Source organism: Poecile atricapillus, chromosome 6, assembly GCF_030490865.1.
Source record: "Poecile atricapillus isolate bPoeAtr1 chromosome 6, bPoeAtr1.hap1, whole genome shotgun sequence".
In the NCBI taxonomy this organism is placed as follows: Eukaryota; Metazoa; Chordata; class Aves; order Passeriformes; family Paridae; genus Poecile; species Poecile atricapillus.
This window is the reverse complement of record NC_081254.1, coordinates 10,027,207-10,043,107: the sequence shown is the minus strand read 5'-3', so window position 1 is coordinate 10,043,107 and position 15,901 is coordinate 10,027,207. Positions and strand designations below refer to the sequence as shown.

The 15,901-nt window shown below is 37.8% G+C and overlaps 1 protein-coding gene across 5 annotated transcripts in view; it reads right to left on the bottom strand.

The window, feature by feature from the left end:
- The window catches only part of CCSER2 (coiled-coil serine rich protein 2), a 62,056-nt gene that overhangs the window by 23,999 nt on the left and 22,156 nt on the right, over positions 1-15,901 (bottom strand). For all 5 annotated transcript variants that reach the window (XM_058840792.1, XM_058840795.1, XM_058840796.1 and 2 more), the window contains 4 exons: positions 9,842-9,932; positions 6,684-6,846; positions 5,881-6,067; positions 250-333 (listed from right to left, as the gene is read on the bottom strand). In XM_058840792.1, the coding sequence (XP_058696775.1) occupies positions 250-333; positions 5,881-6,067; positions 6,684-6,846; positions 9,842-9,932 (525 nt within the window). The remainder of the gene's footprint in view (positions 1-249; positions 334-5,880; positions 6,068-6,683; positions 6,847-9,841; positions 9,933-15,901) is intronic.

The window sequence follows — 15,901 nt, the reverse complement described above, 5'->3', positions numbered from 1 at the left end:
GAAAATACAACACTACCAGTCTGCAACTATGAAAGATGATCCCTTTTGCAATACCAATTGTGATTTCTTCTGCCTTTAATAACCCATTCTAAAACAATAAACTTGCCACTGACTTTGTGGGGTTCACCTAGGTTAGCATTTAAACAAAGAAAGAAGCAGTACTTCAGTAACATACAGACTTTGGGTATGCTTTCTAAACATAAACAGGTTGGCATCTCTTATTCCTTAGAGTTAATCAATGTAATTTACCTTAAAAGTTGACTCAGGTTCTTGTGGTTCTGGACTTGATGGAACTGAGAATGTGATGTCCTGGAGTGACACATTTTCATCATTCTACCAGGGGACAAAAACAAGAATACAAGTTTGAATTACTTGTTGAAACAGCAAGTTTCCTTTTTCCTCCCCATAGGAAAGCCTCCCTTGCTGCAGCCTGTGTACAATGCCCAAGTAAGGGCCATGCTACAGACACTTATATTTAATTTCCATAATTTGATAGAATGTTACATCTCATGGTTTTTTGGTGCTGTTTTGGTTTGGTTATTGTGGAGGTATTTGTTTTTGTTTTGGGTTTTGCTTGTGTGTTTTTTGTCTCTTTCTTGGGCTTTTGTATAAATAGACTGTTAATTTTGAGAACAGTCAAGTTTGTATTGTCCAACACTCAGCTGTATTCAATGCTCAAGTTGCTGTTTGTCCTTTCCAGGCCCATGGCCAGCAAGTGAAAGACTGATGAAGCAGGAGTTTATACTCCATGTTATGGACAAGTTCTAACAGAGTGCTTTGAAATAATCTTTGAAAAGTGCAATTAGAATCCTAGAATTACAGTTTAACGATTTTTTTTACATATTTATATTGTATCCCCAGTTAGCAAATTTCACCAACATTTTATTTTAAGCAATGATTCAAACAAATACGCACACAGTGAACCTACAGTTGGTCACAGTTACAATTGTGAAAGAGTCATCATGGGAATGGGAAAAAGTACAAAACAAGACAAACTATTTCAAGCAAAAGTATCTTGCATGGCTTTTCAAAGCTGTGCACCTCCAATATACCTTTTCCTGCTATTAAAATGCAAGGAAGTGGAGCAGTAAGATATTCCACAACAACAAATGAAGACCTAATTGCAAGGAAGGTTAGTATGTCACACACTCCCCAGAGATTTAAATCAGTACTCCAGGCCTGTGTTACACCTGACTCTTTCACCAACAAAGCAGGGACAAAGGTCACCCACAGCAATTCCTTCACCGCTGTCGTAATTACCTCAGTACACACATAGAGAACACAGCACAACGGGAAAATAAACAGTTCTAACACTATCGGTAGGAACTCAAGCCCCCATTTGATTAATTTATGAAATCTGTCTTGATGTGCTTTTTTGTTTCTTATTCATTATATTGCTAAAATGAAATGGGAAATCCTGGAGCCATACTTGTACAAAAAAGAAGATAGCAGAATTACCAAAGAGATGATAGAATTACAAAATAAATTACCTCATTATATGCATATGCTATTTTTGGTAGGCTAGAAATAATACTAAGTATGCCAAAATATCATCAAATTTGTAAACTTGGAGAGAACATATGCTTTAAGTCTTTTGGTTAAGATACAATAAACTTCATAAAGGTATCACCACACTGCACATCACACAGGCAATATAAAAAACTGCTACCTCTAACATTTTCACAGTAGCAGAATACATTACTTATTTGGGTATAATCACTTATCCAGAGCAGTGCCAAGTTTATCAGGGTCTACTGAATTTTTACCCCGGTCTAAGTTTGGATTCTCAATTCCAAATTTTATTCAGTACAAATCACTCACCTGAACAGGCTCCTTTGCTAACAGCATTTCTATAATGATGCAAACAGGAGCAGTGTGAAGTGGCCATCAAGCAGAGGGTGCTATCCACCTGCTGCCTGCTTGGCATTCTGAGTGCAGTTTTACCCAGGCCATGTCAATCTCACTGCCCACTGCCAAACACTGTCACAGCAACAAACTGACAGTTCAACAACGGCTTAAACCTAAAATTTGCCGATTTGACTTGCGTGGACATGATTTTCTGAACCTGAGAGGGTTTCAGGCTCTCAGTGGCTGATCTGTTTCCCAAAGGAAAGTCTTTTGGGAAACTTTTCTCTGTCAAGGACTGTTGTGTAAATAAGATTTGAGTTCTCAAAACACTGACACAGATGTTCTGAGATGTTTTTTCTCTTGTCCCACCAATGGGATGAGAGAGGTGTTGCTCCTTGTACGAATCAGGTTAACCTGTATTGGAACACCTAATAAGGGAGCCCTTAAAAGGGTTGAAAACCCCAAAATAAAGGCTTCTGCCTCCTGGAAATGAAATCTCGGCTGCTACGATATTGAACCCTCACTTTCTACTTCATGTCCTCTAGCAACAGATTTGCTATTGTTTGTTCATCTCTTTTGGTTCTGTTTCTTTCGAGCACAATTAAGGCACTGAGGTGAACTATTTTGTGGCTAGTAAAAAATAATAATTGTAGGGGCAATTTATACAACATAATGCATGACACAAAAACATCTTTTTATTTCCTAAGTCTGTTTCTTTCTCAGCTTCAGGCTTCTCATAAACAAAGATGAATCTCTCTTGTGGATCTCACCAGATGCCAACAGAAAAGAACACAATGAATATGTATTTCAAAGGTACACAAGGGCCTAACTGATCTAAAGCCTCAGCAAAATGTACCGATGCATTTAACAACTTTGCACTACATGGATCACGTTTTCATTCGTACCTCTTCATACAAATAGGCCATATCTGATAAGTTACCGTGAAGATCTGTGCTTGAAAAATAGAACTTCATTTCCATTCACAAAAGATAAGCTGAAATGAAACATTTTTTATAAAACCTGCCTCCAACAGAAAAAGGAACTTTGCAGATCTCACAGTTCTGTGAAATACTTCATGTTTCATTCTTGCCTACAATAGCAGCAAGTGCTGATCTGAGGTGGTTTCAAGTCATTGCTGGGTTACAACAGAGGATGGTCAATCCTTGCCAAGATCAAAGGATCCAGGGCAACAGAAACAGAACAACCTTATTTAAAATTGCATTAACACATTAGCTTCCCCCCAGAGCAGCAAGTTTATGATATTAATTGAGGTGGAGAAAGAAATTGTTAAGATCAGAAGAAAACTTATTTCTTAATGAGCATGCAAATGAAGTACCTTAGTCAATGTTTAAGAGGCATTAACATTTAAATGTCAATTATTACTAGAATTAGACTTTCAAAACACTTTCTTCTTACAATACAAAGTTAGCACTCCAGTTAAGCACTAAAGAGAGAACACTCCCCAGCAGTACACCTCTCTGTAAATATGGCTGCATTTAGTACAAGAACTAGCTACATTTGTCACTCCATACAGGTTAGTGTAACATTACTAAGTCAGAGAAGGTTATACTCGCTACTGTTAAAATTTTCTAAATTCTGTATGAGAGAGACTCCTATTGCTGATTTCAGAGTTTGAAGGCACAGGAAGATGGCAGCGTGTGAGAAGTACACAGCCAGCATGTGTACTGCTGCCACTGTTATCCTGGTCACACAGAGCTCAGCCAAGACTCTGTTACTCAAATAGCTATTTATTTTTCCAAGCTGAACTGGGAATGCAGCACCAACACTGCCGCAGCTATGTTGCTAGCAATACTCCAGCTAATTTATATCCAGTTATGTGAGTTCCAGTCACAGCAATGAATCCAGTACAGCACATTGAGTCTCCCCAGGAATCTGCTAGGTATACATTCATTACATGCTGTGCTCTACACTAAGTCATGCTACAGCTGATTACATAATTGTATAAAACAGAATTTAATAACTAACTCTTCCTATTTTACTGTAACTGCTCCTCTGAGTCCTCATGCCTAAGTCCTGACTACAGCTCTGTTTCTGCCTATCCAAATTAAATATTATTGCTGAATGTCACAACCCAAGAAAGGCAACATATACACTTAAATGTGTAGTATTGGTGGAGCTAGTAGAAGAACTGCTTCCATAATAAACTGGAGTTTGAAAGCAATTGACTTTGTACCTTAATTTTTCATATTTTGAAAGAAGCTGCCTGTGACCTAGTCCTAGTTCAGAGTTCAAAATGCTAAAGTTCTACTTGTTTTCAAAACTAAATTTCTGTTCAAGAAGTAAAAAAGAATTGTGGTATTTTTACTTATTCCTGTTAGTAAGAAGCTCGATGTTTACAGTAAAGGCTTAACACTTTAATATAATGAAAAAATATTTCATACAAGTTTTGCCCTAATTGTTTAGCAAATTAAGCTAGTAAAGGTCTGAAGTTTCCCCCTCTGTAGTGGGCTAATTTACTTTTACATTACTATTCATGTTCTTCGATTACAAGACAGTATAATACACAGGAGAGTAGAATAAGTATTCAGAAGTCCAGTAATGAGTTTTGGAAGTGGTGAAATCAAAACAGGATTGGTTTAGGTCATGAAAATACAGCCAAATATGCCTGACAAAGTTTGAAGGGAAGAATAATACTTGTTATTACTAAACTCACAGGAAGAAAAAGATCAGGCATTTGTCAAGACAAGAAGCAAATTTTGAAAAATTAACATATTAACTGCTTCATTCTGCGCATTTAAGTTATTTAAATAAGTTATTCTAACCTAAAAAACCTTTCTAAAGAGTTTTTTATTCTGCAAGCTGGCTGCTATAAACTAGATCAAGATTTTACACAATACACCTTACTCTGCAGGGCCACACACCATTTGGCGGTAATGTGCAAGCCTTTACAACATGAACAACATGCACAGATCATCCATCAAGTTGCCAAATTGTCCTTGTGTTAAAGGCATTAAAAGCCCTAGATAAGGTTCCCTGCTACATGTGTATTAATGTCTGGGCTGTAGGGGAGAACAGTTTATGCAGCCCACCACTCAGACATTATGTTCTAAGAACACACCTTCCCCTTCTGACACTGCATTATTTTTGTTGCAATTGTTTTTCCCCTGACAAAATCAAAAATACATCTCAGCACAGGAAGCAAATGCTCACATTTCTAAAAGGCACAGTTGTGCTCTTGACTTAGCCTCAAGGTTGATTTGCTTTTTGTTTTAAGACACAAAGTTATTTTCATTACATTATCCTATTAGAAAAGAACAGCAATGAATCTGGTATTAGAAGACAACATCACACAAACTCTTTTCAATGCTAATCTGTATATGCCCCCAAAGAAAGTCTCACAGACTGTTCTTTATGATGGTAACAAAGGAATTTCTGTAGCTGAAATGCCATACTTCTGCTGAGTCATTTAGCAGTTTACCAACTCCCACAGCTTGCCAAGTTTTGAGGTGCATTGAAAAAGCTCCTTGAAAGCTGATGACAATTTCATAACATAGAAAGGTTATATTTGAACACTTCCAATAGAGGTGACCCAGTAGGATTTGCTAAGCTTCTTGTCAAAAAACACAGAAGAGATGAAACGAATGAGGAAAACAACGCCTTAAGAAAAAGCTATTAGCACTGACTTGCTGAATGCAAGTTTGATCAATGGGATCAATATTTTTTAAATTTTTTTTTAAATTCCCAGCTTTTCTGAATCTTACTGGATAAAAGCTAGTTTTCACATCCACTGATCATCTTTTTTAATTTGACATTTCCTCAGAGAAGTAAAATTTAATACTGAATAAATACTAAAAAAAATTAGTATTTAGCATGTTTTGTAGTCAGCAAAATGCTGACAAGGCACAAAGGTACCATTGGAAACAGCAATAAAAAGTATAGTCACTTTCTGGAACATTGTAATTCAATGTACAAATGAAATACCAATATCGTAACACGGCCAAGCAGAGTGTAAGCCCATCTAGGCCCAGTCCCCAGTTTATTTTACTGCTTTAGTCCCTGCAGACAGCTCACCTGGTGCAGCAGCCTCTTGAGTTTGAGGAGCTGGGTTTTGACAGCGGTGCAGTCCTGCACCATGTGCCGCAGGGTCATCTCGTCCAGCATCACTGTGTTCTCTGCCAGCGCCCGCGGCGCCTGGTAACCGCTGCCCGCTCCGTAGCTCTCCAGGGGACCCACAGCAGGCTCCAGGTAGTTTGAACCCCTAAAGAAAATCCAAAACAGAAAAACAGAGAGATGACAAACTGGAGCTAGGCAGCATTTGGTGAAAATGAAAGTGTTATGCAACATGGCCTATACTTACATACTGTGGCACACAGCAGAAAGTAAATTAATAAATCAGAAAAAGTCAATGCTATTTCACTTAAATACAGAGTTTTCCTTTCCATTCCCAGAGACCTCTCTCACACTATAAACTACAGCACCCTAAAGCCAGTTAGTTCAGACAGTTTCTATAAACTGTCATTCAGCCCTTTAAGGACTATAAGGTTACATTTATTTTACCAACAAATTAAACTGCAAAAAGCTGTCCAAACTCACAAAATGCAAGTAGTAAAACACTGCCATGGTTTTCCATTGAACGCATATGGTATTTTAATCAATATGTATAATATTGTATCAACATGAGCAACAAGTACTTGGAAAGAAAACAGAAGCTTAAGTTTTGAAAAGAAATTGTTATAACCCTCAGTGGTGATTCCACTCGGACATAAAACTATTCCAAAAACGTTGTACTCAGTATTACCTGAGACCCGTAGTGCCAAAAAGGAATTGCTCACTGGTACTTTAAATGTTTGTGAGGATATAGAAAAGTGCTTTACCTGTTCAAATCATTTTTACCATGGATATAATGGTCAGTATGGCCAAGATGATAGTGCTCTTGTGTATTCCATCGCTGCTGTGGTGCTCTTTTCCAGAATCCCTCTTGATGCTGTCTCACATTTCTGTCTTGTCTGTCATAGCGGCTCATATTCTCACATTCCTCTACAGAGAGCATAATGTTAAAAAAAATTGTAAGACTTGTTCCCAGGACCTTGCAAATAAAATATTAACTATGTGCTGGTAACAGATGCAGTGTAAAGTCTGTGGGGTTTGTTTTGGTTTTTTTCACTGATGCAAAACAGTATGCATTTTAGAAGTGTCAAGCAGACTTCTGCAACAATGTCACATTTTTATTAAAATATAAACTTGTCACAAGACTAAAAGCAACCTGTAGCAGCAACTAAAGAATCCAGGTTTACAGTATTTCCAGCTTAAACAGAAAATCATTTGGAGGAGGTAGACATAATGGTAGAAAAGAAATTTAAAAGTAACCATTTCCTGTCTTTCTTACTGATGGTATCTTCAGGCATTTAACAAGTTCTAACAACACACAAACACAGAAAGACAACATTGTAAAAAAAGACCAGTAGTGCATTGCAAAAGAAAACAGTTTCATTACTTAAAATACAGATATACTTCGTCCTATTCACCTTGTTTTGTTTTCAGATTCAGAGACATTTAATCTGTATTTACCTGGATAACCAGCACGATTTAAAACAAGGAAACCAAATAATCTCTTTAAAACACCAACTTCTGCAAAGCCACAGGAATTCCACAAATGTCTTACGGGAACAAACGCTAAATTTGGCAACAGCCCGGAAACGACCGAGAGAAATCCAAAACAACTTCTACCCGAGCAGTCAGACCCAGCAAAACCAGTCCTGAGCCGCTATTCTGCCCCCAGACTTTGTCCTTCACTTACCCAAGGAGTTTCCTCTCACATTGTGAGTCCTTTCACGGAGCAGCTCCACACAGGGGAGCGGTGTTTGCCTGCTGCCCCCTCAGCCCTGCTGCGCACCAGGCTCCCAACCAGGCCCTCCTTCCTGCTGGGTTCCCAGCCTGCACGGGGCTGGGAGCCAGCCCAGCGTCACCCCGTGATTTACACTGCCCTCCTCACTCCCTGCATACTTGTGGAGTTAGAACTGTTTCTATAAATAGTGGCCAAGCGGCATCCCAGGCTCCAAAGTGAAACCAGGAGAGTTTTCGAGGACCTGGAAAGTCTTAGGAGACTGACGTCAGTGAAGTCACACATAATTATGGAAAAAGTGTTGGCAAAAAGTGCTCTTAAACATTACTAGAACAAGTACTCATACCTACAATTCACTTAGCAAATAACCAAAAAATTGCATAATAAAATAAACTTATTCACCTTAACAGATTTATTTTCCTTTAGCAGCACCTTTCTACAACTCATAGCACATGAAAATTAGCAACAAAATAAACTCTCAGTAAGTTTACAAGCAATTATGATTTTCAGCTTTGGAAAAGTAAACATTGTGAGGCTGAGTAAAGACAGGCGGAGATTAACCAAGAAGTTCTGCTTTTTCAAGTGGTCATATTTACAATCAGGGAAACCTGGAGGTGGCTTTTGAATTCTTCTTTTCAGGTCCTCTTTGCTGAAAATACAGAATTTTCAAGATAAATAGCAGAGATACCCAGTTTATGCAAGATTAGTTTTATAAGGAAATCCAACCTCTAAAAAAAAGTCAGAAATAACAGTAACTAGCTTTTAATGTTTTTGTTGCAAACGTTCACCTTTAGAAACATGCCCTTCTAGCAGTTTTTAAATTAGTAATTTGTAATGGAATTACTGATGCAAATGCAGTGCATGTTTCATATTAACAAGGAAACTTAGGAGAAATTGATCTACCCTTTAAAACTGTTCCTTACTTTTTCCCCAACAAAATTAAATTACTCCTATTGAAAGAATATGCCTTAGGCTAGCATTGTTACCCATTCTGGAAAATTAACTGAGTAAAAAAGTAAAAAATTCATACCTGTCAGGATTGAAAAGCTGCATACTTGCCATGTTCTCAATCATTTCACACAAGCACTTTGAAAAACTCATTCTAAGGTTTAAAAGATTAAGTAGTGCACATCATACGACGCAACGTTAAAACATGATGCACCACCATTGTGGTAGATGGAAAACTCTGCTTTATTTACTGTAAATTTGGCTTCATATCTAACATACACACAGGAGTCTTCACCCAAATAACTCAGAGGTGCTCTCAAAAATCCCTGAATTTCCCCCAAATTTAGCAAGCAGCTGAACACTACACAAAATAAGTAAAGCCCTCTTCCTTTCAGTGCCTGTTTGCACTGGGCAGGTCCTGACAGTGCTCCACATTCAGTGTTTCTGTTCATTTGAAGATAGACCAGCCTCCACTGAACTTTGAGGTATAACTAATACCCATATTCACATAACAACAGCTCATAATAATCATAATAATACTCATCATCCTATGAGTAGCTCAGGACAAAAGCAAATGCCTCAAACTTTTCCAGTCTGAGATTTAAGAAAGTGCAGCTGTAATTTCGTTTACAAGGTTTATTCTATTCTGGGTTTGTTCTATTTCAGGGGCATCTAGGTACCTCTGTCTTCTCTGTGAAAAGTCTGCTAGTACCTTCACTGAAAGCAAGAACACATAAAACACAATTTGAAAACACATATCTTAAATTTTACATCTTCTGCTACCCTGAAGTGTATGTACATGTATTAGGAGATACTGTCATTTTGTAGAAGAAAACAATTATCTCAAAGAATTACACTGTCATTCACCAAAGCTAAAAAAAAAAAAAAATACAGTCCCAGCATTTTCAAATATAGCTGAAACATGAAACTGAAAGATTAACTCAAAACTTTGAAATGAATTCTATAGAAATAATTTTAAGAAAAAAACAGTGTGAAACAGGGTTGCACTTTTATTCAAGGCAGTACATTTCTATATTCAGAATTTCTCAAACATAAGAGTTGTACTTGGGAAAACAGAAATATCTCCCTGTATTTCACAAAAGAAAGAGCTGTTCCTTAAAAAAAAAAAAAACACCCCATTTTGAAGAGTGCATTGACTTAAGAGTCAGAAGAAAGCAACTCAAAAGTCTCTTACGTCCATGAAGCAGTTTCATAGTGAGATTGCTTGGCTGCCTTGCTTACCTTTGTCACGAGGTGGGTCCTCAGGCAGGTCCACATCAAGCATGAGATCATCATCTTCAAGATCACATGAATCAAGATTATTTAAGATATCCTGCAAAAAAGGAAAAGTGAGATACAGCTGGTTCCATGATACTTCATTTATCCCACCATAACAAAAAGCTTTGTTCCATTTTTATTGTGCACACATCCAATGTCACCAGCAGCCTCCTCTCCTCAGCAGTGACAATCAGCTTTATTTGAGACCGTCTATACAAACAACAACCATTACACCTCTGCTAATATGACACAGGAACAGTGCCAGATGAAACAAAGATGGATTAAAACATTTTTCTGCCTGATGCCTATGGAATACTCTGAAGACTTTTTTTATTCATTAATATCCTGCTTTCTCCACAGTCAGAAGCATTTTGAAACTCAACTACTTTGTTTACTTGGAATTTAAAAGCAACTTTGTGAAGAGATGATGCTAAACCCTTATTTCACCTCTCATATTATCATGAAATCATTGAAAGGAAGTAAGGGAAACCTATGTTATGTTGACTTTTTGCGATAACAAAGCTTCAAATATGCTATTATGAGCACCAAACTCTTCTCTTTGCCTTTCAGATTGTGGTTCATATAAAGCTGTTCCTAAAGGGACTAATAAAGCATGACATTGCACAGGTATGCTAATGGCACAAGGAAAATGCTATGAAGTGTTAGTGCTAAACGAATTACACATGTTAAATATAGTCAGCTATATTAAAGGACTGCAATGAGGGCAAGCCCAGTCAGTGTAACAGAGACTGACCCCTTTTGCTTTAAGAATAGCAAGAGGAGGAGAAACTGAGCAGGTCAGGGCTGTGGAACACCCAGCTCACAGTGCAGTCAGACACTGCCAGTGCTGCTAGACAGCCACAGCAGCCTGGGCAGAGAACCCAGACACCCTTTCACTCCATTACTCCAAGAAAACAAAACTTAATAGCACCAAGTGACTACCACACAAAGCAGGCCTGAAGAAACTCCTATGGATATCCAGCTCCAGCTCCTGAGTTCCCAGTAAAAGTCATGCCTTTAAGGCCTGAGACCAGACTCAGGCACCTCACACTGGACTCTTTCCTAATAGCAGAAACACAGATTTTTTCTTAGGTTTATTGGCTACCTCTAAAGGTGATGCCTGGCACCAATATTGAATAATTTACCAAATATTAGGTCAAATAAGTGTTTTATAATTTTTTCTCATAGTAACATGATCATTAAATACTTAAGTAAATACTGGATATGAACTCACTGCACAATAATATTCTCTAGCAAAGCCACCCCTTTGCTGGCTACCATTTGTTAGATTTGCTTTGTCATAAATGCACAGGTGAAAAGAAAGAACATTAACAGGCATTTTTCTGAAGTGTTGCTCCAGCTGTTCTTCAGCAACCTTCCTACAGCACTCACAAAGCACTACTTATTTCATTATAAATGGTGACAAAAGCTAAGAATATTTTAAGATTAGGTGGGGGGTTGGGTTGTGACACAGAACATTTAACATTTTGCATTTCTGCAGGGCAAGAGTGTGAGATGAAAATAATTAGTATGCACTTTGTAAAACATGAGCAATATAAAGGAAAGATGGAATACTTGAGACAAAACCACCCGTTTTTCCAAATTGCTTTGTCTACAAATAACATTCTATGCATTTACAGGAAAAAACAGGTAAACCTACACAACAAGGCATGGGGAATACTAAAAAATCCAACTATAGGAAAGCTTCACAAAAAAATGGAAGCCATTTAAAGGAAACATGGATTTAATATTTGGGACAACAAAATGCCTGTATACTTTTACTACTTTTGCTTCCATTTATTTACATTTTTCCAGGAAACAGGAGTTTTTGAATTAATGTATTTTTTCAAACAATTCTGCAAAACACAGGCATGCTTGAGAGGCAGTTTCAGTTTGCTAGTTGATAAATTATTTCTATGCCATGCTTTCATCTTCCAAATTAGTGTGAAAAAGCATTATGTTTTTCTACTGCAAGAATTTAATGAGCATGACAAAATGGAAACAACGGCCACAAACACAAAAGAAAGTGGAAAAGCTTTGCCATTGCTGTGCAAATGCATTTAAAAATGCACAATACAAAAACACAATATACCAGAATGTTTACTAATAAACCTAGATAAGCCACCTTACTATCTTTGAAGAGCTTTGGAAGTCTAATGGTGTCATAGAAGGTCAGTATTTGAGATTCCAGACATACTTTCCTGTCAACAGTACATTTCATTATGCTTCCCTAATTACACATTCTTCACCACACTGAGGAAAGGAAACTCCACACTACAAAAAAAACCCCCACAACTGCAAATACCAAGACTTTGTAATCACCAGACCATGTGTGAATGCACTTTGAGCATTTCCCCCTGCGAGCTACTTGGGAAACAATACACAAATAGATGTCAGCAATGTCATCCTGAAACAGCCATAAGATAAAGTACAAGTTTCATCAGCGCATTACTGTGTCAAAAAAAACCCAAAATTTAGATACTTCCATTGTTATTCTTTCTACTGCATAAGGAACTGCAGGTAATTGCATGGAAATAGCATAGTTATTAATGTGTGCTTAACAGCAATTAGCATCATGAAGTGATTCAGGGCAACTACCTCAAACAGAATAGGAAATAAAATTCTTTCAAAGTGCATCAGCTCCAACCCTACAGATTATTACATGTTTCAGCAATTATTACAAGTTACAGAAAAAGAAGAATCCTATTCTATTTATATAGGTGAAAAGAGTAATGCATATTAAAAGGGCTATGATTTTCACAAGGCTGATTCAGCACTAGATATTGAAGCTGGTACAACCTAGGAAGATATTGAGCTTGGGACTGTGAAATCCCAGGTCCAACTACAGTGCTGTACCCAAGCTTTCTCTCCACAAAGCTTTTCCACTGGGCATAGGCAGTGGTGCTTTGCTGCCTTCCTGCATTTGAACAGGGAAAGCATGAGGTGAGACAGATGATCTGTGAGTCCTGTTTTAAGAACTGAGTAACTCCAGCACCCCAAAAGCAAGAAACCCCCATACTGCATAGGGAGAGGGGAAAAGGTTAAAAGGGCCACATGTGTGTTGTATCACTTTCAGCAAGTTCACTTCAAAGTCCTGCAAATCCTTTCTGGATGACTGTCCTCAGATGCTGTGTTTTACCACAGGTTCAGCCAGCACACACCAACAGCTCACCCACAACAGCTTGGGATTTAACCCAATTTGTTGAAAGCATGGAGCCCAGCACCTTTTTATGGAGAGGCATAATAACATCAAGACCACTGGCTTGAAGACTGGGAAACTCTATGCAGAAGAGCTGCTTTTGCTGAAGCGAAACTCCAAATTTCATTGTAAAATAATGTTCACCATAATGAACTGGAGTGCAAAATATTATTTCCAAAAACTTCAGTTTCCAAAAATTCCTCATGCAACATGCATCATAAGCTCTTTCTTAAACTGAAAAGAGCTATTTTTCAGTCCACCAACCAATCTGAGTCCAATTTAGCTTAACAACTGTACCTAGGCAAGAGGCCTGATTCTCAGCTTTCCCATTCCTTGCACTAAGTTTTGTAAAGTCATAATGCAACCCAAGTAAAAAGTAAAGTGCCCAAAATAGAAGACAGATAGTTATTTGCATTTTCTCCCTACTAAACACAAAAATGTTGACCAGTGAAAGTTTATAACACAATGTATATTACAGTGGAATAAAAAAAAAAAAAAAAAAAAAAAGTCAAGCATTGAGGTCAGTGCAGATATGCAAAGCCCTCAAATCAGTAATTTCAGAGAGCATTACCAGAACTGAGCGGAGTCGGAGCTCAAAGCACCAATGCCGGGTTAGGATATTTTGGAGGAAAAGCAATTGCTTTGAGGGAGTCATGAACTGGTGTTGAATATTAGGAACACCATTTTACCTGTTTCCATTAATCACAATCTCAGACCTCATTAGTTTGTTCCACCTTTAGGAAGCAGACAGTTAAAGGAAAATAACTAATTGTTTTTATTACTGATATAGTGACCTACATCTTGCTTTTGATGAGGATGAAAAAAGACCACAGTCGAAGGTAAGTGTGAGTAAAGGGAGAGATCTATAGGACAATCTATCCAAAAAAACTCAAGTGAAGCATTCTAGGATAGCACAGAAACTAACAAGCCATCAATTCAGGTGCTTGAGAAATGAAAAAAAGGAAGTAGTTTTTAAAAACTAACACAAAACAGACTGGGTAAATCAGTCATCTGAAAGGCAGCTAAAGGATAACAGCCAAAGTCAAACACAAGTCAAGGCTGACAGAAGAAAAGAGGGAAACCTCCAGGGTCTTTTTCAATGCTATTTTCAGCATTTGACAACATCCGAGATAGAGATAAATAAAGAAATAGGAAGTCTCCAAAATAGCAACATCATATAGGAACTGAACAGAACTCTTAAGTGAAGGCAGAAAACACAGACAGAGGAAAAGCACATACTATAGGGATGAAGAGAAAAACCTACTGTAATTTAAGTCCTTAAAACAGCAAAAACCACCCAGGGAAGAGGTGGGATAGAACTCTGCAGGTTACCAAAGACAGGATAGGAAAGAATTCACATTAAAGATAATTAGGCCAAACAGACAAACAAGTATTTTGTAATTTTGCCCATTCTCCGTAACTGAAGGTTGCTGTGACAACACATCTAACAAGAACTTGGTCTGGAAAATCCCAAACACTTTTGGTTTAACTGTTAAGTAGAAGAGTCTTAAAGACCTACCATTCTTGAAAAGATATTTATAGAGGCACTGTATGTTCTACCCAAGTTTACTGAAGACATAGAGGAATTCATTATTAGCTCAAGTTATTACATGCTGTATCTAAAGTATCTATACTTAAGTTTAGTTCTTTAATCTTTTTTAAAATATAAAATCAGATGTCAGACTGTGTAAAAAATCTGAAATTCAATAACACAACAAAAGAACAGTAAGAGGAAAACCTGAAATATTAGCCATTCTGTTGAGACTTCACCAATTCATAAGCAACAGCACTTTGAAACACACAGTTCAAGCTACACCCACTGCCACAAGCAGCGTTCCTTGACTGCCATCTAGCCTTCAGCAATGACGAAAGGTGAAAGGGGGAAGCATTGTAACCAGCTTTCTACAGAATTCTAGCAAAAGGTAAAAAGATGTTCTATTTTTTTTGTTGCTGTTGTTTTCTTTTTTAATAGGCTGGTGCTTTAAAATAGTTTCCTCTTCACTTTTAAGCACAATCACAGAAAGCAGTCAGCAGTGAGAATAAACAGTGACAGAGGAAGAGCAGAGGAGGAAGAAAAACAGTTCTTCCTACTCACTGCTTCCAGTCTGTTTGCACAAAAAGGCTACCAATACCAGAGGTTCAGCATTGCTTTTACAGTTTATCTAACCAACAATGGAGCGTTCTACCCTATTAAGCAGTGTGTAATTCCTACAGATACTCTTAACAGGTAGAAATGATTGTGAATGATACTCCACTGACTTGCACTTGTATTAAATGTACAATGTTCGATACAGGAAAATATAGATGCTTCAAATAGTTCCCAGCTGAGAGAGTAACCAAACAATAACCTCAGAGGAACAGCATGGGCATGGTTGTACCAGGAGCTCAGTTGTTTCCTCTGTGCAAGAGTTTTAATTCCACCCTAGAGAGACTTTTGGAGTAACCTGAATATGACACATTACACAGCATCAATGTGTTCTATTCTTACACAGCCAGCTTAATATACTTGTTTCTAATTAAAACCAAAACAACCCTCAAGTACCTCCAAACTACTTTGGGGTGATTCTATTTTGACCAATCTCTCCATGAGCTGCTAAGAACATGGGAAGCATTCCCTCACTGCACTACTGGGAAAGTGTATTTATGCCACATTATCCCAATACATTTCCACAGCGTGAGCCAAGAGCACAAAAGCCCAGAACGAGCTCACACGTGGATATGCAGTTACCAACTCATACAGAAAACATCCCTTACAAGCCTAGGAAATGAACCAAGTGCTGACTTCTACCAGTGTTTGCTCTCATATTTCACATACCATCACAGTA